Source organism: Budorcas taxicolor, chromosome 25 (genome assembly GCF_023091745.1).
Source record: "Budorcas taxicolor isolate Tak-1 chromosome 25, Takin1.1, whole genome shotgun sequence".
Taxonomy (NCBI): domain Eukaryota; kingdom Metazoa; phylum Chordata; class Mammalia; order Artiodactyla; family Bovidae; genus Budorcas; species Budorcas taxicolor.
Genome location: NC_068934.1, coordinates 40,066,509 through 40,089,643, shown reverse-complemented (window position 1 = coordinate 40,089,643; position 23,135 = coordinate 40,066,509). Strand labels below are relative to the sequence as shown.

Here is a 23,135-nt window from a genome sequence, read left to right as displayed (position 1 = left end):
ATGCTACCAAAGTAATTTCTCGAAGCAAGTCTTCAACGGTACATGAACTGTGAAATTCCATATGTTCAAGCTGGATTTATAAAAGGGAGAGGAACCAGAGATCAAATTGTCAACATTCGTTGGATCATAGAAAAAGCAGGAGATTTCTAGAAAAACACCTACTTTGCTTTATTGACCATGCAAAAGTCTTTGACTGTGTGGATCACAACAAACTGTGGAAAACTTACAGAGATGAGAATACCAGATGATCTTACCTGCCTTCTGAGAAATCTGTATGCAAGTCAAGAAGCAACAGTTAGAACTGAACATGGAACAGCAGACTGGTTCCAAATCGGGAAAGGAGTACATAAAGGCTGTGTATTGTCACCTTGCTTATTTAACTTATATGCAGAGTACATCATGTGAAATGCCCAACTGGATGAAGCACAAGCTGGAATCAAGATTTCTGGGAGAAATACCAATAGCTTCAGATATGCAGAAGACACCACCCTCATGACAGAAGTTGAAGAGGAACTAAAGAGCCTCTTGATAAAAGTGAAATAGGAGAGTGAAACATCTGGTTTAAACTTCACATTCAGACAATGAAGATCATGGCATTTGGTTCCATTACTTCATTGCAAATAGATGGGGAAACAATGGAAACTTTGAGAGACTTTAGTTTTGGGGGCTCCAAAATCACTGCAGATGATGACTGCAGCCATAAAATTAAAATATGCTTGCTCTTTTGAAGAAAAACTAGGCAAACCTATACAAGTTTTTTAAAAGTAGAGAGATTACTTTGCTGAAAAAGTTCAGTATAATCAAAGCTATGATTTTTCCAGTTGTCATGTATGGATGTGACAGTTGCACCATAAAGAATGGTGAGCGATGAAGAATGGATGGTTTTGAACTGTGGTGTTGGACGAGACTCTTGACAGTCCCTTGGACTGTAAGGAGATTCACCAAGTCATCCTAAAGGAAATCAATCCTGAATATTCATTGGAAGGACCAATGCTGAAATTGAACCTCCAATATTTTGCCAACTGATGTGAAGAACTGACTCATTAGAAATAACCCTGTTACTGGGAAAGATTGAAGGCAGGAGGAGAAGATGTTGACAGAGGATGAGATGGTTGGATGGAATCACCAACTCAATGGACATGAGTTTGCCCAAGCTCCAGGAGTTGGTGAAGAACAGTGAGCCCTGGCGTGCTGCAGTCCATGGGGTTGCAGATTTGGACATGACTGAGTGACTGAACTGAACTGAACATACCACATAGCAAATACTATTTGTAATTGGCATGTTTCTCCAGCAAGACTGGGGGTCCCTAAGGCCCCAACACATATCCCCAGTCAAGTTTGCACCCATGCACAGAAGTCATTGCCTAGCATTCACAAGGCATTCAGTGAGTTTTGGTTGCAGGGGGACCTCCATTTTAGTTGACATAAAGGAGTAAAGGACACATTTATACTCCTGTTTCATATAACTCCATAGTAGAAAAGACAAATGAAAAAGCATTGTTTTACATGAAACATCTGGCAGCAGAGAATGGATTCCTGAGGCGGGAGCAAGCAAGGAGAGTTCTACAATTGCCCCAACTCTAGGAAACAGTTTCTAACACATACATGGAAGGTGTACCTAGGCAGAGGCAAACAGTCTCCCCAAGAAGAGAGATTTATGACTATATAGTTAGAGTTCGGAGAAGGCAATGGCAACCCACTCCAGTACTCTTGCCTGGGAAATCCCATGGATAGGGGAGCCTGGTAGGCTGCAGTCCATGGGGTCGCGAAGAGTTGGACAGGACTGAGCAACTTCACTTTCACTTTTCACTTCCATGCACTGGAGAAGGAAATGGCAACCCACTCCAGTATGCTTGCCTGGAGAATCCCAGGGACGGGAGCCTGGTGGTCGCACAGAGTTGGACACGACTGACATTACTTAGCAGCACCATTAGACTTCCCAGGAAAGATCTACATACAGAGAACTGTGGGAAGGTACAGGTGATATCCTTCCAGGGTTCAGCAGGGTAGATAGTACTGGTCTGAATTATAGGGAACAATCCTTGAGTCCCAAATTGCACCAAGTCTAATTGTGTCCCCACCCACCAGCATGGAAATTACTCATTTTTAAAAATATAAATTTATTTACTTTAATTGGAGGCTAATTACTTTACAATATTGTATGGGTTTTTGACATACAATGACATGGTCCACCACGTGTGTACACGTGTTCCTCATCCTGTACCCCCCCCCCCCCCCCCCTTAATCCCCATACCATCCTTCTGGGTCATCCCAGTGCACCAGCTCCGAGCATCCTGTATCATGCATTGAACCTGGACTGGCGATTTGTTTCACATATAATAATATACATGTTTCAATGCCATCCTCCCACTTCATCCCACCCTCGCCCTCTCCCAGAGTCCAGAAGACTGTTCTATACATCTGTGTCTCTTTTGCCATCTCTCATACAGTGTTATTACCATCTTTCTAAATTCCATATATATGCATTCGGTTCAGTTCAGTCACTCAGTCGTGTCCGACTCTCAGTGACGCCATGAATCACCGCACGCCAGGCCTCAATGTCCATCACCAACTCCTGGAGTTCACTCAAACTCACATCCATCTTGTCGGTGATGCCATCAAGCCATCTCATCCTCTGTCGTCCCCTTTGCCTCCTGCCCCCAATTCCGCCCAGCATCAGAGTCCTTTGCAGTGAGTCAACTCTTCACATGAGGTGGCCAAATACTGGAGTTTCAGCCTCAGCATCACTCCTTTCAAAGAACACCCAGGGTTGATCTCCTTTAGAATGGACTGGTTGGATCTCCTTGCAGTCCAAGGGACTCTCAAGAGTCTTCTCCAATGCCACAGATCAAAAGCATCAATCTTCAGTGCTCAGCCTTCTTCACAGTCCAACTCTCACATCCATACATAACCACTGGAAAAACCATAGCCTTGACTAGATGGACATTTGTTGGCAAAGCAATGCCTCTGCTTTTGAATATACTATCTAGGTTGGTCATAACTTTTCTTCCAAAGAGTAAGCATCTTTTAATTTCATGGCTGCAGCCACCATCTGCAGTGATTTTGGAGCCCCCAAAAATAAAGTCTGACACTGTTTCCACTGTTTCCCCATCTATTTCCCATGAAGTGATGGGACCAGATGCCATGATCTTTATTTTCTGAATGTTGAGCTTTAAGCCAACTTTTTCACTCTCCTCTTTTACTTTCATCAAGAGGCTTTTTAGTTCCTCTTCCCTTTCTGCCATAAGGGTGGTGTCATCTGCATATCTGAGGTTACTGATATTTCTCCTGACAATCTTGATTCCAGCTTGTGCTTCTTCCAGCCCAGCATTTCTCATGATGTCCTCTGCATATAAGTTAAATAAGCAGGGTGACAGTATACAGCCTTGATGTACTCCTTTTCCTATTTGGAACCAGTCTCTTATTCCATGTCCAGTTCTAACTGTTGCTTCCTGACCTGCATACAGATTTCTCAAGAGGTAGGTCAGGTGGTGTGGTATTCCCATCTCTTTCAGAATTTTCCACAGTTTATTGTGATCTACACAGTCAAAGGCTTTGGCATAGTCAATAAAGCAGAAATAGATGTTTTTCTGGAACTCTCTTGCTTTTTCCATGATCCAGCAGATGTTGGCTATTTGATCTCTGGTTCCTCTGCTTTTTCTAAAACCAGCTTGAACATCAGGAAGTTCACAGTTCACGTATTGCTGAAGGCTGGCTTGGAGAATTTTGAGCATTATTTTACCAGCCTGTGAGATGAATGCAATTGTGCGGTAGTTTGAGCATTCTTTGGCATTGCCTTTCTTTGGAATTGGAATGAAAACTGACCTTTCCCAGTCCTGTGGCCACTGCTGAGTTTTCCAAATTTGCTGGCATATTGAGTGCAGGACTTTCATAGCATCATCTTTCTGGAATTGAAATATCTCATCTGGAATTCCATCACCTCCACTAGCTTTGTTCATAGTAATGCTTTCTAAGGCCCACTTAACTTTACATTCCAGGATATCTGGCTCTAGGTGAGTGATCAAATCATCGTGGTTATCTTGGTCATGAAGATCTTTTTTGTATAGTTCTTCTGTGTATTCTTGCCACCTCTTCTTAATATCTTCTGCTTCTGTTAGGTCCATAGCATTTCTGTCATTTTTAGAGCCTATCTTTGCATGAAATGTTCCCTTGGTATCTCTAGTTTTCTTGAAGAGATCTACAGTCTTTCCCATTCTATTGTTTTCCTCTATTTCTTTGCATTGATCACTGAGGAAGGCTTTCTTATCTCTTGCTGTTAGTATACTGTATTGATGTTTTTCTTTCTGGCTTACTTCACTCTGTATAATAGGCTCCAGTTTCATCCACCTCATTCGTTCTGATTCAAATGTATTCTTTATAATGGGTGAGTAATATTCCATTGTGTATATGTACCACAGCTTTATTATTCATTTGTCTGCTGATGAACATCTAGGCTGCTTCCATGTCCTGGCTATTATAAACAGTGCTGTGATGAACATTGGGGTACACATGTCTCTTTCAATTCTGGTTTCCTCAATGTGTATGCCCAGCAGTGGGATTGCTGGGTCATAAGGCAGTTCTATTTCGGATTTTGAGGAATCTCCATAGTGGCTGTACTAGTTGCATTCCCACCAACAGTGTAAGAGAGTTCCCTTTTCTCCACACCCTCTCCAGCATTTACTCTTTTTAGACTTTTGGATAGCAGCCATTCTGACTGGTGTGAAATGGTACCTCATTGTGGTTTTGATTTGCATTTCCCTGATAATGAGTGATGTTGAGCAACTTTTCATGTGTTTGTTAGCCATCTGTATGTCTTCTTTGGAGAAATGTCTGTTTAGTTCTTTGGCCCCTGTTTTGATTGGGTCGTTTATTTTTTTGGAATTGAGTTGCAGGAGTTGCTTGTATATTTTTGAGATTTATTCTTTGTCAGTTGCTTCATTTGTTATTATTTTCTCCCAATCTGAAGGCTGTCTTTTCACCTTGTGTATAGTTTCCTTTGTTGTGCAGAAGCTTTTAATTTTAATTAGGTCCCATTTGCTTTCTTTTTGCTTTTATTTCCAATATTCTGGGAGGTGGATTATAGAGGATCCTGCTGTGATTTATGTCAGAGAGTGTTTTGCCTATATTCTCCTCTAAGAGTTGTATAGTTTCTGGTTGTACATTTAGATCTTTAATCCATTTTGAGTTTATTTTTGAGTATGGTGTTAGATAGTGTTCTAGTTTCATTCTTTTACAGGTGCTTGGAATGATTTCAATTTTTTTTTAATTTACCAAGGCTAGATTTATGGCCCAGGATGTGATCTATCCTGGAGAAGGTTCTGTGTGCACTTGAGAAAAAGGTGAAATTCATTGTTTTGTGTTGAAATGTCCTATAGATGTCAATTAGGTCTAACAGGTCTATTGTATCATTTAAGTTTGTGTTTCCTTGTTAATTTTCTGTTTAATTGATCTAGCCATAGGTGTGAGTGGGGTGTTAAAGTCTCCCACTATTATTATTGTGTTATTGTTAATTTCCCCTTTCATACTTGTTAGCATTTGTCTTACATATTGTGGTGTTCCTATGTTTGGTGAATTTGTATTTATAATAGTTGTATCTTCTTCTTGGATTGATCGTTTGATCATTAGGTAGTGTTCTTATTTGTCTCCTTCACCACCTTTGTTTTAAAGTCTATTTTATCTGATATGAGTCTTGCTACTCCTTCTTTCTTTAGGCCTCTATTTGCATAGAATATCTTTTTCCAGCCCTTCATTTTCAGTCTAAATGTGTCCCTTGTTTTGAGGTGGGTCTCTTCTAGACAACATATATAGGGTCTTATTTTTGTATCCATTAAGCCAGTCTCTGTCTTTTGGTTGGGGCATTCAACCCATTTACATTTAAGGTAATTATTGATAAGTATGATCCTGTTGCCATCTACTTTATTGTTTTGGGTTCGAGTATACACCCTTTCTGTGTTTCCTGTCTAGAGAAGATCCTTTAACATTTGTTGGAGAGCTTGCTTGGTGGTGCTGAATACTCTCAGCTTTTGCTTGTCTGTAAAGCTTTTGATTTGTCCTTCATATTTGAATGAGATCCTATCTGGGAACAGTAATCTGGGCACAGTAATCTGGGCTGTAGGTCATTTTCTTTCATCACTTTAACTATGCCCTGCCATTCCCTCCTGGCCTGAAGAGTTTCTATTGAAAGATCAGCTGTTATCCTTATGGGAATCCTCTTGTGTTCTATTTATTGTTTTTCCCTTGCTGCTTTTAATATTTGTTCTTTGTGTTTGATCTTTGTTAATTTGATTAATTTCACCTTGGGTTTATCCTTTTTTGGACTCTGCGTTTCTTGGACTTGCGTGATTATTTCCTTTCCGATTTTAGGTAAGTTTTCAACTCTTATCTCAAGTATTTTCTCATGGTCTTTCTTTTTGTCTTCTTCTTCTAGGACTCCTATGATTCAAATGTTGGGGCTTTTAACATTGTCCCAGAGGTCTCTGAAATTGTTCTCATTTCTTTCAATTCATTTTTTTTTCTCTCTGTTTCATTGATTTCTACCATTCGATCTTTTACCTCACTTATCCTATCTTCTGCCTCTGTTATTCTACTCTTGGTTCCCTCCAGAGTGTTTTTGATCTCATTTATTGCATTATCCATTATATATTGACTTTTTTTTATTTCTTTTAGGTTTTTGTTGAAACTTTCTTGCATCTTCTCAATCCTTGTCTCCAGGCTATTTATCTGTAATTCCTTTTTGTTTTCAAGATTATGGATCATTTTCACTATCACTATTCAGAATTCTTCATCAGGTAGATTCCCTATCTCTTCCTCTTTTGTTTGGTTTGGTGGACATTTATTCTGTTCCTCTACCTGCTGGGTATTTCTCTGCCTATTCATCTTGTTTATATTGCTGTGTTTGGTGTCGCCTTTCTGTATTCTGGCAGTTTGTAGAGTTCTCTTTATTGTGGAGTTTCCTCCCTGTGGGTGGGGTTTGACAGGTGGCTTGTCAAGGTTTCTTGTTTAGGGAAGCTTGTGTCGTTGTTCTGGGGGGTGGAGCTGGATTTCTTCTCTCTGAAGTGAAATGAAATGTCCAGTAATGAGTTGTGAGATGTCAATGGGTTTGGAGTGACTTTGGGCAGCCTGTATATTGAAGCTCAGGGCTATGTTCCTGTTTTGCTGGAGAATTTTTGTGATATGTCTTGCTCTGGAACTTGTTGGCCCTTGGGTGGCTCTTGGTTTCAGTGTAGGTATGGAGGCCTTTGATGAGCTCCTATTGATTAATGTTCCCTAGAGTCAGGAGTTCTCTGGTGTTCTCAGGATTTGCTCTTAAGCCTCCTGCTTCTGGTTTTCAGTCTTACTCTTATAGTAGCCTCAAGACTTCTCCATCTATACAGCACCAAAGATAAAACATCTAGGTTAAAGATGAAAAGTTTCTCCACAGTTAGGGACACCCAGAGAGGTTCACAGAGTTACATGGAGAAGAGAAGAGGGAGGAGTGAGATAGATGTGACCAGGTGTAGAAGAGGGGAAATCAAAACAGGCGAAAGCCAACTAGCCAGTAATCACTTCCTTATATGTTCTCCACAGTCTGAATCCCTCAGAGTTGTTCACAGAGTTACACAGAGGAGAAGAGGGAGGATGGAGATAGAGGTAACCAGGAGGAGAAGAGGGGGAATCAAAAGGGGAGAGAGCAAGCTAGCCAGTAATTACTTCCCTATGTGCTCTCCACAGTCCGGATCCCTCAGAGATGTTCACAGAGTTACACAGAGAAGAGAAGAGGGAGGAAGGAGACAGAGGTGGCCAGGGGGATAAAAGGGGGAATCAAAAGGAGAGAGGCAGATCCAGCCAGTAATCAGTTCCCTAAGTGTTCTCCATAGTCTGGAACACACAAAGAGATTCACAGAGTTGGGTAGATAAGAGAACGGGGAGGGATGAGATAGAGGCAACCTGGTGGAGAAAAAGGAGATCCAAAGGGGGAGAGAGCAATCAGGCCAGTGATCTTGCTCCCAAGTAAAAATGATTACTGAAGATTGGGTTCTTAAAGGTACAAAATTGTTAACAAATACCAGAAAGCAAAGATTAAAAATCTAGAGTAGATTTGGAGTCTCAAAAATACAATATTAAAGGAAAAAAACAAAGTCACAAAAATGATAATATATATACATATATATATATATATGAATTTTGCTTTAAGAAATAAGGTCTCTTTTTCAAACTAATAGTAGGTTATAAAAAAGAAAATTAAAGGAGTAGTAGAGGTCTTAAAAATAAAAAAAATTAAATTTAAAGAATGAAAATAGTAAAAATATATCTAGAACTTTCTGTGGTGTTGTTGTGGACAGTGTGGGGTCAGTTCACTTTCAGATAGTTCCTTCATCCAGCTTACACTTCTAAAGATCTATAGGCCCCTTCCTATGCAGTCCGTGCTAACTGTGGGGTTTTAATCTACTGCACCTGTCACTTTCAGGGCAGTTCCCTCTGTTTTACCTTCTTCTGTTTGCTGGTCTCCTCAGCATATAATTTCTGCCCTGACCCAATGGGGTGGTGGTGGACAAGTTTTTAGGCTTACTTGTTCAGTCGTGCTGTGGAGAGGGAGGGACGTTGCTAATAGATAACACTGGCTGTGTCATGGCGGTAATTCAGCCATACTGCATTTGCCCCCGCTGACGGCTTGTATGCTTTCCCTGTCTACACTGCTCAGGCTCTAGGTTGCTCTGCCGGGAATTGTCTGAGGCGGGTCCTGGGTTGCATGCACTTCCCAGTCTAAGCTGCTCAGGTTCAGGTACTCAGGTACTCCTCAAAGGTGCAGACTCGGTTTGACCTGCGTTTTGTGCCATTCCCAGGTCTGAGCCGCTCAGGAGACCAGGTGTTTGGTGAGCACAGTCGCTGAGACTTATTGCCTCTCCCTTCCCTGCTGCTCGGTTTTCTGGGTGTACAACCGACACACCTTCTCAGGCAGATGTTGACCACCCAGAATCCGAAGAAATCTTGGTTAGCAATGAAACCTGCTTGCAGTTTGGTAGATGATGCCTCTCTGGGGCTGCGATTGCCCCCTTCCGGCTCTAGCTGCCCTCACTCCTCTCTCTCTGGCAGGGGAAGGGCCGGTCCACAGCTGGTTAGCTCTGCTCAGTCCTTTTTTCTGTGAGCGGGCCTGGCAGTGTCTTATCTTAGGGCTTTTCACTTCGATAGCTATCTCAGGGTCTGGTTTGCTATCTGAAGTTAGTTCCCTCAGATTGCCTTCGGGGCATTCAGGCCCAGTCCTTACTGTAAGCAATATAGCCCGCACCTCCCTGCCCAGCCTCCTCTTGCTAGTGGCGGATGCAGGCGTCTGTGCTGCTTCTCTGCTGGGAGTTACAGTTGGGCATGTAATCTGTGGGTTTAAATTATTTATTTGTTTTTCCTCTCACTTATGTTGTCCTCTGAGGTTCTAAGGCTCGCCATAGACTCAGCAGTGAGAGTGTTTCCTGGTGTTTGGAAACTTCTCTCTTTTTAAAGACTCCCTTCCTGGGACGGATCTCTGTCCCTACCTCTTTTGCCTCTCTTTTTATTTGTTACAGCATCCAAAGGTAAAGTGGCTACATCCACAATCCAATTTAAAATTTCCATGTAAATTGTGAAAGTATTTGTCCTAGTTTCATCTCAATATTGTACGGTAATTATCCTCTGATTAAGATAGATAAATAAATTTAAAAGGAGAAAAATCCAGATGTGTAAAGAAGCAAGAAAATATCCATAACGAGGGAAAAATCAATTAGCAAAAACACAAGTAAAATACATATGACATAGTTAGCAGGAAAGGACATTAAAATGCTTACTACATCAATAATCCTTATATTCATGAAGCTGAAGAATATTGAGTATGTTAAACACAGACAAGTGAAATAGAAATGCAAAGACTGTGGGAAAATAATTAATTGTGCATCAGAGAGCTTTGAAGTAACTTTAAGAGTGCTAAAATATATGTAAATAGAACCTCACAGCAAGTGAATGACAAGAGAATAGAGCAAAGAACTTCAAAATTACTGGCTGAAAAATTTCCAGGAATGATGAAAGCTTTAAACCCATTAACAAAGAAGCTCAATGAATTCAATGACAAGAAATACGACAACTATACAAAGGCACCTCGTAACTGATGGTTTAAGACAATCAACCAAAGAAATGTAACCAGAAAGTAAAGCAGACACAGTAGAACAAAAAATGGGGATGACAGCAGATTAGGCAAATGAAACAATGTTAGCCAGAGGACACTGGCACCACATCTTAAATGCTGAGATGACTCAGAATTCTATACCCAAGAAAAATACATATCAAAAACAAGATAAAATAATTTCTCAGACATACAAAAACTAAAAGACTGCATCACCACCAACAGACCAATGTAATAAATGTTTTTTTAAAGGTTTCAAGTCAGAAGGAATTTAAAACCAAGTGAAAATCTGGATCTACAGGGGGAATGAACAGTACCCAAAATGATAAACATGTAATATGTATTAAAAGGTAAATATAGCGACTTCTTTGGTGGTCCAGTGGTTAAGGATCTATTTTGCAATGCAAAGCATTTGCAAACAGCAAAGTTTTGTTCCTGTGAACTAAGTTGCAGAGAACTAAGATCCCACATGCCACTGAGCAACTAAGCCTGCATGTTGCAAATAGAGTTTACACTTAGATGTCCATGTTGGTCAGTTTGATTTTTCAGCCAAGCTTCAAAGAAGAGATTACAGTTCAATTCTCTGTATTCTGAAAAACTTCAAAGGCCACTCAACAAGGACACTGATGAAGGTAAAGATTTTATCGAGACTTTTGTGTTTTTTTCAGATCTTTTAGTGGCCTAAAGGGGAAAACTAGGATAGGTCAGAGCATGTATAACTAGGGGCTCCTGATCACCACTACCTGCTAAGAACCCAAACTTCCCTGAGTACTTGGAGCCAGGAAAGAAGCATGAAGTGGCTTGTGCTCCTCGGGCTGGCGGCCTTCTCAGAGTGCATAGTCAAGTAAGTATGGGGACTGTAAGCCACATCATGTTTCTTTCTCGGATTTTTCTGTTTATCTGATTATTCTTCCAACCATCAGGTTTGGAAGGGAATGGAATCTTTCCCTAAGAGTCTTAAAGTTCATCTCTTACTTATTGATAAGTAACTTGCCAAAGCAAAAACAATACTCAGCTGTGGATGTGACTGGTGATAGAAGCAAGGTCTGATGCTGTAAAGAGCAATATTGCATAGGAACCTGGAATGTCAGGTCCATGAATCAAGGCACACTGAAAGTGGTCAAACAAGAGATGGCAAGAGTGAACACTGACATTCTAGAAATCAGTGAACTAAAATGGACTGGAATGGGTGAATTTAACTCAGACGACCATTATATCTATTACTGCGGGCAGGAATCCCTCAGAAGAAATGGAGTAGCCATCATGGTCAATAAAAGAGTCTGAAATGCAGTACTTGGATGCAATCTCAAATTGACAGAATGATCTCTGTTCATTTCCAAGGCAAACCATTCAATATCACAGTAATCCAAGTCTATGCCCCAACCAGTAACACTGAAGAAGCTGAAGTTGAATGGTTCTATGAAGACCTACAAGACCTTTTAGAACTAACACCCCCAAAAGATGGCCTTTTCATTACAGAGGACTGGAATGCAAAAGTAGGAAGTCAAGAAACAGCTGGAGTAACAGGCAAATTTGGCCTTAGAATGCAGAATGAAGCAGGGCAAAGACAACAGGGTTTGGCCAAGAAAATGCACAGGGTAGTAGCAAACACCCTCTTCTAACAACACAAGAGAAGTCTCTATACATGGACATCACCAGATGGTCAATACTGAAATCAGATTGATCATATTCTTTGCAGCCAAAAATGGAGAAGCTCTATACAGTCAACAAAAACAAGACCAGGAGCTGACTGTGGCTCAGATCATGAACTCCTCATTACCAAATTCAGACTGAAATTGAAGAAAGTAGGGAAAACCACTAGACCATTCAGGTATAACCTAAATCAAATCTCTTATGATTATACAGCAGAAGTGATAAATAGATTTAAGGGACTAGATATGATAGATAGAGTGCCTCATGAACTATGGAATGAGGTTCATGACATTGTACAGGAGACAGGGATCAAGACCATCCCCATGGAAAAGAAATGCAAAAAAGCAAAATGGCTGTCTGGGGAGGTAAATAGCTGTGAAATGAAGAGTAGTGAAAAGCAAAGGAGAAAAGGAAAGATATAAGCATCTGAATGCAGAGTTCCAAAGAATAGCAAGAAGAGATAAGAAAGCCTTCTTCAGCGATCAATGCAAAGAAATAGAGGAAAACAACAGAAGGGGAAAGACTAGAGATCTCTTCAAGAAAATTAGAGATACCAAGGGAACATTTCATGCAAAGATGGGCTCGATAAAGGACAGAAATGGTATGGACCTAACAGAAGCCAAAGATATTAAGAAGAGGTGGCAAGAATACATGGAAGAACTGTACAGAAAAGATCATCACGACCTGGATAATCACGATGGTGTGATCACTCATCTAGAGCCAGACATCCTGGAATATGAAGTCAAGTGGGCCTTAGAAAGCATCACTATGAACAAAGCTAGTGGAGGTGATGGAATTCCAGTTGAGCTGTTTCAAATCCTGAAAGATGATGCCGTGAAAGTGCTGCAATCAATATGACAGCAAATTTGGGAAACTCAGCGGTGGTCACAGGACTGGAAAAGGTCAGTTTTGATTCCAATCCCAAAGAAAGGCAATGCCAAAGAATGCTCACACTACTGCACAATTGCGCTCATCTCACATGCTAGTAAAGTAATGCTCAAAATTCTCCAAGCCAGGCTTCAGCAATACGTGAACCGCGAACTCCCTGATGTTCAAGCTGGTTTTAGAAAAGGCAGAGGAACCAGAGATCAAATTGCCAACATCCTCTGGATCATGGAAAAAAGCAAGAGAGTTCTAGAAAAACACCTATTTCTGCTTTATTGACTATGCCAAAGCCTTTGACTGTGTGGATCACAATAAACTGTGGAAAATTCTGAAAGAGATGGGAATACCAGACCACCTGACCTGCTTCTTGAGAAATCTGTATGCAGGTCAGGAAGCAACAGTTAGACCTGGCATGGAACAACAGACTGGTTCCAAATAGGAAAAGGAGTATGTCAAGGCTGTATATTGTCATCCTGTTTATTTAACTTCTATGCAGAGTACATCATGAGAAACGCTGGACTGGAAGAAACACAAGCTGGAATCAAGATTGCTGGGAGAAATATCAGTCACCTCAGATATGCAGATGACACCACCCTTATGGCAGAAAGGGAAAAGGAACTAAAGAGCCTCTTGATGAAAGTGAAAGAGGAGAGTGAAAAAGTTGGCTTAAAGCTCAGCATTCAGAAAATAAAGATCATGGCATCCGGTCCCATCACTTCATGGGAAATAGATGGGAAAACAGTGGAAACAGTGTCAGACTTTATTTTTTGGGGCTCCAAAATCACTGCAGATGGTGACTGCAGCCATGAAATTAAAAGACACTTACTCCTTGGAAGAAAAGTTATGACCAACCTAGATAGCATATTCAAAAGCAGAGACATTAGTTTTCCGACTAAGGTCCATCTAGTCAAGGCTATGTTTTTTCCTGTGGTCATGTATGGATGTGAGAGTGGACTGTTAAGGCTGAGCGCTGAAGAGTTGATGCGTTTGAACTGTGGTGTTGGAGAAGACTCTTGAGGGTCCCTTGGACTGCAAGGAGATCCAACCAGTCCATTCTGAAGGAGATCAGCCCTGGGATTTCTTTGGAAGGAATGATGCTAAAGCTGAAACTCCAGTACTTTGGCCACCTCATGTGAAGAGTTGACTCATTGGAAAAGACTCTGATGCTGGGAGAGATTGGGGGTAGGAGGAGAAGGGGACGACAGAGGATGAGATGGCTGGATGGCATGACTGACTCGATGGATGTGAGTCTGAGTGTACTCTGGGAGTCTGTGATGGACAGAGAGGCCTGGCATGCTGCGATTCATGGGGTCACAAAGAGTCGGACATGACTGAGCAACTGAACTGAACTGAACTTGCTATAGGAACTGTGGATCCCAAGGTCTTGGTGTAGATTTGGGTTGCACAACTCTTTGGGTCCAGTCATGTCATGACCTATTGAAAATGCAACTCCTTGCAACTGTTCAGTGCACAGTCTATGCAGATGTTGTGGTCCTGTGGAATAGCACTTGTTTACATTTTTTTTCGACATGTCCTCTTTTTTCCCTGTCTATTTCAGTGAGTTTATATCTATGTCTGTACCTGTGTATTGCTGTCATTTATCTCTCCATCTCTTTGGAAGTCACTGGGAGTGTATTTCTCTTCATGTTGTTTCCTTTTAATTTTTCATTTGACTCTTACTTCCTTCTCAAGCCTCTATTTCCCTTACTTGTTCCTTATATCTTGCATTCTTCTTTCAACTCTCTCTTCTCTTTCAACTTGGAGAAAGATATACTGTTTTGCACTGTTTTGTACCTGACAAGCAGTGTGTCCACAGCCAATTTAGAAACTTCTTCCATTTCAAATTGCTCCCTTGTAAAAGAGGATAAGAGTCCCCCTTCTACCTCCTTCCTTGAGGTTCAATGAGAAGGAATGAGTGGAATGGCAATAGCAATTCTAATGGATGTCATTGTGAGGCTTCCTATTTATCAGGTACCTTATATCCATCACTTCACTTATCACCAAGATGTTCTATTTGGAGGATTTTTATTTGCACATTCCACCATTTTACCAAAGGGAAGACTGAGACACACATGGTCATATGTCTTACCCAAAATTGCAGAACAGAACCTGTATTCAATCTATGTCTTTGCCATGGTATATGCATAAACTTCTGATAATAATGTGCCTCATAAAAATGATTAGAAAATACACATGGACATTACAATGACAGTTATACCTTAACACTGACAGCTAATTGTAGCATTTTCTTTGTTTTCTTTGTCGGATGCTCGGTGAAAGAATACCTCTAAGGAGAGTGAAGACCATGAGAAATACCATCAGTGGGAAAAACATACTGAACAGTTTCCTGAAGGAGCATACTTACAAACTGTCCCAGATTTCTTTTCGTGGCTCAAATCTAACTACTCACCCGCTGAGAAACATCAGGGATGTGAGTATTTTGGGAGGATGGTGCTCACAGCGCCCCGTGGTGGTCTAGCCTGACACTGGGGCTCATCTGGAGGTGCTAGGTGGGATGATGGGGTTGTGTTCCTGCAGAAGGCAGAAACAGTGGGAAACAGGGACCCCACCCAGAGGAGAAGGCACTCTCATCCTCAACTGTTGTTCTTTGTGACTGGGCCCGGCAATTACCAGGTGACAGGTAAACATCCATTTGTGTGTGAAAGATGTGTCATTAGTTTGAGTGCGATAGTTCCTTCTGAACTAAGTAGCCACTCAGTTACAGATGAAGAGTGAACCATCACTTATCAAAAGGCAGAACCAACTGCAAAGCAATTGTGTATCCCCAGGTAGGGGAATTCAGTTGCCACAGATGCAAGAACGACAGCAGTAAAAAGTTACTGAACCTGTATTCTGAGTATGGCCGTAAGAATCACTGTGGTTCCTGTTTTTAAATTAGAAAAAGGGCTTATTTTGTCTTCAAGATGTCTTGAAGAATGCCGATGCCAGCCTGAGAGATAGGGAAAGAGTAAATACACGTCAAATGAAAGGGTCAACTGTGTGCTGTTGATTGGACGTGGTCTGAGTTCGGAGGGAGTGGCTGAGGTTGATCAGAAAGGACCTCCTGGAGAAGCGATGCTAAAGCTGGCTTTGAAGAGACTACAGAACTTCTCAAATGAAGGCACCAGAATTCCATGGGTGTCCAGCAGTCCTGGAGGCCCACTGTGTATGCCTCTGGGCTTCCCATGCAGGAGGTACCACTTCAGCGCCTGGTCGTAGAGTCAATATCCTGCATACAATGTTGCACAGGAAAAATATATCAAATGCAGATATGTCTGTGACCAAAGCCTGTGAGCTGCATGGTGGTTAGAAAGTGATCTCAAGAGATATGTGATACCCAGAGGGAGGCCTCAGTGTGGGAATAGAGGGTAGTCAGTTCTGCACTAACCCACTCCCTCCTTCTCCCTGTAGATGCAATACATGGGTAACATCACCATTGGAACACCCCCTCAGGAATTCCAGGTTGTCTTTGACACAGGCTCATCTGAATTGTGGGTGGCGTCCGACTTTTGCACTAGTCGAGTCTGTGGTGAGTACAGACCCCATACCCGGACCATCCTTCACTTGCCCTGTCACCCTGTTTTCATCCTTGACACCTAATGACACTCATCTCTTGTGTTGCAGCTACACATGTTAAATTCAGACATCGTCAGTCTTCCACCTTCCGGCCTACCAATAAGACCTTCAGGATCAGCTATGGATCCGGGAGAGTTAAAGCAGTTGTTGTTCATGACACAGTTCGGGTAACAGTGTAACAAATGCTGAGGCAGGACTGGCTATGGAGTGACCACTGTTGGCAAAACAGATTCAGGTCCATCTGGCAGGACCCTTCCTAGCCTAACTCTCACAGATATTGGCCATCTTATCCACAGGATCATGTCTCTGGGGAGGCAGTGCCCATGGTGACACACGAGCAAACAAATTAGCTAACCCAGAGAATGGCTTGAGGTGTGGACTTGCAGCTCCTCTGCCCATGAGCTGTTCAAGGTTCATTTTGCTGGGAGTGAGAAGAAGGGATAAAAGCAGCCACTTATATATTCACAGACTGTTCCAGGCACTTTCAGGTGGTAACTGGTTAAATCCTGCAACATAGCAGGATTACTGCTATATTCCACAAAGCAGTTACTCTGACTAGCTCATGAGACATATGAGGAAACTGAGGTGCAGACAGCAAGGGCCTTGCTGAGGGCACACATGTGGTAAAAGGTGGAGTTAGGCTGTCTTTTCAGGACTGAAGTTGCTGTAGGGTGTTTGGGGAAAGGATAAAACTGATCTGGGGTTCCTGGGGGACAGTCTAGGGCTTCAGGTATCCAGAGTGGGAAACTGGGGGCCTGAGAAGTCAAGGGGCATGATTAATGAGTTCTCACTCTAGAGGACCCTTGAGAGTCTAATAAACCATGGCCTGTCTCCCCCAAAATACTTGAGTAGTTCCCCTCTCTCTCTTTCTCTCTCATACACACTCACAGAAATATACAAATATCCCCAAAAGTGAATCACCCAGGTAATAACTTCATAGATTCTTGCAAGCAAGATTGTGTTTTTGGTTTTGTATTCCTGGACAGATGCAGAATCCACAGTACATTACAGAGAATGCAGTCCATTCCTGTCATTAGGTCACAGTGATGCCAAAGAGAAGGCTCTCTTGCTCTCGATTGTTTTGTCCATAAGGTGGCACCAATGGGTACTGGCCTGACTCTTGGTTGCCCCACCTGCACAGAAGCCACGAGGCCAATTTGACTCATTCAGGTGGTGTTTTTCAGAGTGGAAGATGTTTTAAAATTCACAGCCTTTCAAATGTAGCCCAAATTCCCATCCCAGCTAGGTCTAACCCTCTGTGGGCCATGAAAGACATAGCTCAGCCTCAATTCTTTTCTGAGGAAATAATGGCAATGCACCCCAGCCCAGTCCTGGCCCCACTTCACATATCTGTAAGTGGGAACACTATTCTCTCCCACAGATTGGGGACCTTGTAAGTACTGATCAGCCATTTGGTATAACTGTGAAGGAAAAGTGGTTGGAGGGCCGAAATTATGATGGTATCTTGGGCTTGAACTACCCCAACATCTCCATCTCTGGAGCCATCCCCATCTTTGACAAGCTGAAGAATGAAGGTGCCATATCTGAGCCTGTTTTTGCCTTCTACTTGAGCAAGTAAGTCTGAGATGGACGATCCCTTTCTCCAAATTAGCTGTAAGATGCTTTCAATTGCATGAAAATTATAGAACACTTGATAGAGAAGTATCCTGAGAGACAATCTAGCCCAGGATAATTATGGCCCCAGGGCCCAACTGGCTTCACCCCTGGCTTTTATAAATAAAATGTTATTGGAACACAACCCTACTCCTGGGCTCAAGACCAGTAACATTGTCTAGGGGGGTGAGTGAGGAAGAAGGCTAATGGAATGCAACAGGAAACAAGTTGAAGGAAAGGCATTAGGATTTGTTTATGAATTTGATAAGGAAGGAAGGAGAATGATGGTGGATATCTTTCCTTCCTCATTAGCATTTCACTGAGAGCCCGGGACCAGCTATCCAATTCGTGGAGCGAGTGAGAAATGAAAGTGTGGAACACAAAAGTGTGGGTCCCTTTTTCAAGAAATATTAAGCATTTCAAGACAGGGAGAACAGAGGTTGGGTCCCTTCTGAGTGTGGGGCCCTGTTGACAGTAGAGGTCACAGGCCAGTGGAGCCAACTCTGGGTGACCTGAACCCACACACTTAGAACTCCCAGGCCTTGATTTTCCTGAAAAATGACAAGGTGGACAAGGGGAAAGCCAAACGCTTCAGCATCCTGTCCTCTGAGGGTGTCTGAGGTCGCTGGAGGTCCAGGACGTCTTCAGAAGACATAGTGGGTGGAGCCCAGCCAAGTGATTCAGCTTCTAAACTCCTCCGTGCCACTCATTAGCTAGTAACAGACCTCAGTCTGGATTTCAATCTCTCCTAGACTCGATTTCTGCATCTGTACACGGGGACCTTATTAGGGCCTTGATGGGTGAACCAGCACAGCTCCCAGACAGTGCTATTGTTACTGTCCTCCAAGGATCGCCCCCATCACTTCTCTCTACAGAGATGATCGGGAGGGCAGTGTGGTGATGTTTGGTGGGGTGGACCACCGCTACTATGAGGGAGAGCTCAACTGGGTACCATTGATCGAAGCCGCCGACTGGGTTGTACACATGGATCGGTAAGCCTCTCCCTCTGAGGGTCAGCCCAAGTGATGCTCCTGCTACTGTACATGGACATAGGCAGACACACAGAAGTGCATTCTCAGACACACAGTCACAGAGACATATACACCACCCACAACAACACAGACAGACAGACACATAGAAACACACGAGCAGACACATATAAACCTATACAGAGACACATATAAACATGCATTGCTAGTCAGAGACACACAAGCACACACAGAGACACATAGAAACACACATACAGACAAACACACAAGCACATAGATACACAAACAACCCATGGGTTCGTAATCCCCAGGCCTTCTGAGCAAGGCTCTGACCAGGGTCCTAAAAGGGTCCAGAGAGGTCTGTGCAGCTGGGAGAGAGCTGCACCCGCTGCCCTTTGAGGTGGGGAGCATGATTAGAGGACTCTATAGTGTGGTGAACAGAGGATCAGGGAGAATTTCTCCAGCCTGAACAGAGTTATAATAAGATGACCAACAGTCCAGGGGTACCTAGGACATAGGAAGTTAGTACAGATAAATATCAGTTTAAAAACAGAGAAAGCCCCAAGAAAATGGGGAAAACTGGTTCTTAGGGAGCAGCTACCTGGCAGTGGAAAGAGGTTGGTTGCAGTCTTAAGATGTGAAAACAACTAATAAAAAGACACCCCACATTCTTGGGCACACACTGGGACAGGGGCTATAAGACAGAATCAGGAAGGTGGGATCCAGGAGTGACCTGAGGACAAGAGGCATAATTAATAAGATTCTGTGTGATACCCTCAGACAAAAGCTGACCCGTCCTTTGAAGTTTCTGTGGACTAGTCAGGTAGTTCCTGGCCAGGGTTCAGGGTCTGAGCTGGTTGTAGGAGCAGTGCTGGGAGACACCCTCTCCCAGAGGAGCCCCTCTCTCCCCCTACTATGAGAATCTGCTTCCCTAGCGAATCTCCATCTTCACTCTGTGTGCGACCTGTTATTTGTTTCCCATCAGATACAGCTCTCTGGAGGTTTCTTATTATTTTCTCAGTCTTCATTCATTCACTGAACAGACAAGCATTGGGCATCCACTGTATGCCAGGCACTTTAGTGAGGCAAGGAGAATAAAACTTGCCCTCATATCTAAGAAGGCAGATATACATGAAGTGACTCACCCACATAGTGAATTGTGACTTTGGTACATGCTAGACATGAGGAGGAGAAGGCAATGGCAACCCACTTCAGTACTCTTGCCTGGAAAATCCCAGGGTCGGCGGAGCCTGGTGGGCTGCCCTCTATGAGGTCACACAGAGTCAGACACGACTGAAGTGAGTTAGCAACAGCAGCAGCAGCAGACATGAGGAAGGGTCTACAGAGAGTGACCAAGACAGGAGACTGATAACCACTGGGGGAAAGACTTCCCAAAAACAATACAATTAAGCTGGAGTCTGGAAAATGCGAAGAAATTTGCTATTCAAAGTGGAGTGGAGTCTTCTAGGAAGGAAGACCAGCTTGTGTCAAGGTACAAAAGATCCTGGTGTATTCAAGCACTGCATTCAAAGATGTCAGGAAAGGTGCTGTGTCGAGAGCAAAGGAAAAGAGGGCAAGAGATGAAGGCTGTTTAGGAGACAGTCGGGAAGGGGACAACTCTGGGGAGACTCAGAGGGACCTTGATGCCCGCTTTCTTCCTTTGTCTCTCAGCATCACCATGAGAAGAAAGGTTATTGCTTGTTCTGGTGGCTGTGAGGCCGTTGTTGACACTGGGACATCAGCAATCGAAGGCCCAGAAAAACTGGTAAAAAAGATACAGAAGCTCATCGGCGCCAGGCCACGAGGTTCCAAGGTGAAGGGTCATGTCCCAGGCTCACTCCCAGTCTCCACACACAACAAGGATCTCCAGGGCCAACCTCTCTCTCTCTCTCTAACAGTACTACGTTTCATGTTCTGCGGTCAATACCCTGCCTTCTATTATCTTCACCATCAAAGGCATCAACTACCCAGTGCCAGGTCGAGCTTACGTCCTCAAGGTGAGGGGACAATACTGAGGGTTGGTTCTCAAACTGGAGCTTACAGGAACCCTTGGGCTCCTGCTGGGAGGAGGGCGCCCTCTGGAGGCCATGTCAAACCATTGCAGATGCTGCTGAGCCTGGTGGCTGGGCCAATGCCTCCCACGAAACCAATCACTTGACACTAAAGGGCCACGTGGGACACGGATCTTCCTGAAATAAATGTGGAGATACCACACCATATGGCATGGCGGGAGTCAGGGAGAGGGGAACACTAAGGTCCACACTCCTCTAAGAGCTTCAGTTCAATCTGAACCCTTAGGTGCATGAACATGGAAGTCAGCTTTAGCAGTCCCTTAAATAGGCCATGTTACAAGGAGAATGGCTGGGGACAGTCAGTGTGATGACAGTCAGTGTGATGTCCCAGCATAAGGTTTTTCTGCTTTGGATGATAAATTACATGCTCAGCCTAGTTTTCAGCTGCATCTTCCCATTGCTCTGGCCAGGTGCCTCCTTTCTGAGTTGGGGTACCCGACCTCTCTGTGGGGAGGTTGGATGCTAATGTGAATAAAAGGTGCACAGTGACTGCTAAGCCCTGGCACAGGGTGGAGCTTCATATCAGCTCCCTGAGAGAGTTCAGAGAAGGCTGATGGGCTCAAAGAAGGCTTTCAGGAAGAGAGGGAATTTCAGGAATTCTAAAACCACAAACTCATTGAGCCATCTGGAGGGTTGCTTGGTTTTAGGCAAAACTGCCCTGGATTCCATGCAAATGGCATCCCAAGGTGCTCTGCACTGGGGCACTGGGGACTTACTCAGGGTGATGAGGGCTAGGGACTGACTAGTGGGGATGGGGAACAAGAGTACGTTACCCACCCAAGCCTGGAGTGGCCAAAGAGGTTGCATCTGGGCTGAAGGAGACTTCTCAAGTTCCTGAGTTAAGTCTTCAAGAACGTGTTTGGGCACTGGTCTATTTAAAATGGATAACCAACAATGAGGTGCTGTGTAGCACAGAGAACTCCACTCAATTATATGACAGCATGGATGGGAGGGGTGTCTTTGGGACCAGGATACCTGGATACATACGGTTGAGTCCGTTTACTGTCCGTCTGAAACTCAGACTATTGTTAACCAGCTATACTCCAATACAAAATAAAGTTTTTAAATAAAGTACGGATGTGGGGACACAGGAGGAGAACCAGCATTCTCTGCCAAGAAAACAAGGAGCAGGAGTCAGAAGGAAAGAAACAGGGAGTGAGGAGAACTATGGACACTCTTGTTCTTTTCTAAATAATTATATTGAAGTGTGGCTGATTTTCAGTATTGCATTAAGTTCTGCTGCACAGCAATGTGACTCAGTTATATACATAAAAATATATATTTTTTCTTATTCGTTTTCATGTGGTTTATCACTGAATATTGAATATAGTTCCTTGTGCTCTACAGTAGGACTTTGTTGTTTTCCATTTCTTTGTTTCCCCAACTCCCAGTCCTCCACTCACCACATCCTTCCTTATGACAACCTCATGTCTTGGCCCTCTGGTTTTGGATGAACTCTCACATCCCATGCTGCTGAGAAAACCCCTTGATACTTACCAAAAGAGGGAAATAAAACAAATAATTGTACTGGATCTGGATATTGTGGGGAGTCACCGGTAAGGGCTCATGCTGACTGGTGTGTGTCTCTGACTCCCCCAGGATTCTAGAGGCCGCTGCTTTACCGCCTTTCTAGAGGACAAAGTGAGTTCATCTACAGAGACCTGGATCCTGGGTGACGTCTTCCTGAGGGTGTATTTCTCGGTCTTTGATCGAGGAAATGACAGGATTGGCCTGGCACGGGCAGTGTAAATGCTTGGAGTGGTTCAGGAATCAGTAAGGCCGCTCCAAGCAAACACTCACTCACACTAGGGCACTCTTGCCTATGATGCTGGCGAACTATATTTGGTGGTCTGTACACCCTATTCTCAGTAAAGAATAAAGGGTTTCACTCTTAATGCTGCTGAAACAAATGGTTGCCTCTGTTTGTGTCTGGGATGTATACAGAGATCAGAAATGATCTAGAACCAAGACTGAATCAAAATTGAGAGGAGCCCTACTCCAACTGGCTTCAAGGAAAACAGAGACTCATTGAAATGATTCTGGGAATCCAGGACACAAGAATCAGAGCAAATACAAAGATCTCAGTGAGTGGACCCAACAATCAGAAGTCATCAATTCTCTCTCATCCTTGCTCTTTCCGTTTGTTCTTCTTTGATGGTCTTAGCCTGGCAACTTTCTTCCTTAAGGCTTCTACACCTTGTGAGGGAGTCCAAGCTACCT

The 23,135-nt window shown here is 43.2% G+C and overlaps 1 protein-coding gene across 1 annotated transcript; it reads left to right on the top strand.

Annotated features, from left to right (window-relative positions):
* Positions 1-10,875: 10,875 nt before the first annotated feature.
* On the top strand, positions 10,876-22,664 carry LOC128069020 (pregnancy-associated glycoprotein 1-like). Its single transcript, XM_052662302.1, has 9 exons — positions 10,876-10,970; positions 14,945-15,095; positions 16,076-16,193; positions 16,289-16,407; positions 17,622-17,815; positions 18,730-18,846; positions 20,515-20,656; positions 20,742-20,840; positions 22,515-22,664. Exons 1-9 carry the CDS (start codon positions 10,918-10,920, stop codon positions 22,662-22,664), a joined length of 1,143 nt encoding a protein of 380 aa, XP_052518262.1. The 5' UTR covers positions 10,876-10,917.
* Positions 22,665-23,135: the final 471 nt, after the last annotated feature.

Bases quoted from the DNA above. Each gene is read 5' to 3' on its own strand.
- LOC128069020 (XM_052662302.1), top strand. From the start codon at position 10,918: ATGAAGTGGCTTGTGCTCCTCGGGCTGGCGGCCTTCTCAGAGTGCATA. The intron at 15,096-16,075 runs GTGAGTATTTTG...TTCTCCCTGTAG, and splicing joins CGCTGAGAAACATCAGGGAT to ATGCAATACATGGGTAACAT. The intron at 18,847-20,514 runs GTAAGCCTCTCC...TTTGTCTCTCAG, and splicing joins TGGGTTGTACACATGGATCG to CATCACCATGAGAAGAAAGG.